This window comes from Phanerochaete carnosa (genome assembly GCF_000300595.1).
Source record: "Phanerochaete carnosa HHB-10118-sp unplaced genomic scaffold PHACAscaffold_1, whole genome shotgun sequence".
NCBI lineage: Eukaryota > Fungi > Basidiomycota > Agaricomycetes > Polyporales > Phanerochaetaceae > Phanerochaete > Phanerochaete carnosa.
Window position 1 is genome coordinate 4807537 of NW_006767628.1, and position 1090 is coordinate 4808626.

Genomic DNA, 1090 nt, shown 5'->3' on the forward strand with positions numbered 1-1090 from the left:
GGCCGTGGAGATGATGGATCTGACAGAAGGGCCCGGTACGGAGGAGACCGTGCGTGTTTTGCGCTACAAGAGAGTCTGCGAGGCTAACGGCGATGCAGGACGAGGGAGGCGAGCCACGCAGACAGCTGCTGAAGAAGCACTGGCAGGAAGACCCCGGAGAGTACGCGCTCTGTAGATATTTACATGGCCTCAACGCTGATGGAAGTATAGAGCTCGCAAAGTGATGGAAGACATCTTTGACGGAGTGTAAGCACATCTCCGAATCCCCCCCGCTTTCCCAGCTAAAGTTAGCCGCTATGTAGTGTTCGAGAACGCCTAAAGGACATACTCCGACAATACGAACTACGAGAACGACATTTCGAGTGTGTCACACGCTCGAAGGAGCTCGAGGTGCTTCTATCGCGAGCGCGAGCAGCAGAGCAAATGCAGCTTGCGGAGGGCGAGAAGGGTCGAGCAGACAAAGCGGATGCTGAGGTGCGTCTATCATCAGCTCCGCCGTAACGTTGCCTAACGCTTTCGCAGGTCCAACACTATCGACAAGAGCTGGAGACAGTGCAAAAGGGCCAGAGCGCGCTGATCGACAAGCTCATAGCGTGCTGCAAAGAGGTGTGTCCCCCCACCGCGTATACCGACTCTGCGCCTCTCTGACACCAACTGCAGCCAAACGCCGAACGGACACAGCGGCTGTTTGCGTCCTTGCGGGAAGAGCTCGAGCGGCGTGGGACAATGCCCGTAGGGAACCCAGACGGACTTGTAGGCGGGTGACACAGGACATTTTCGATATCGTACCTCGCTCTGTCAATGCTATGCCGCTGCGAACTGCCGACACCGTCCCACTGCTCGCTGTGAACGAGTCACGAAGTGTAAACACGAGCGTGAGAGTTCATCCAAAGCGGAGCTGAATGTCCCTGTATGCGATTACAAACCGGTCAACCAATCGTCCAAGATTACTATTCTAGGGTGTAGTCCATTCCGTTAGTGTGAGATGCGGGGAGGGATTATATGCGTAGAGCGTCCGAGATGTATATCTTTCGATGATTAAAGCAGGGCATCAAACTCCTCCAGGGACTCGACCAGGCCCGAGCGGGTG

At 55.6% G+C, this 1090-nt stretch overlaps 1 protein-coding gene across 1 annotated transcript in view; it reads left to right on the plus strand.

The window, feature by feature from the left end:
* Positions 1-1090, plus strand: part of PHACADRAFT_84750 (uncharacterized protein) — a gene marked incomplete at both ends in the record, with an annotated part of 3112 nt that overhangs the window by 1791 nt on the left and 231 nt on the right. Inside the window, 4 exons of the mRNA XM_007390954.1 lie at positions 99-160; positions 211-246; positions 303-474; positions 523-606. Of these exons, the coding sequence (XP_007391016.1) occupies positions 99-160; positions 211-246; positions 303-474; positions 523-606 (354 nt within the window). The remainder of the gene's footprint in view (positions 1-98; positions 161-210; positions 247-302; positions 475-522; positions 607-1090) is intronic.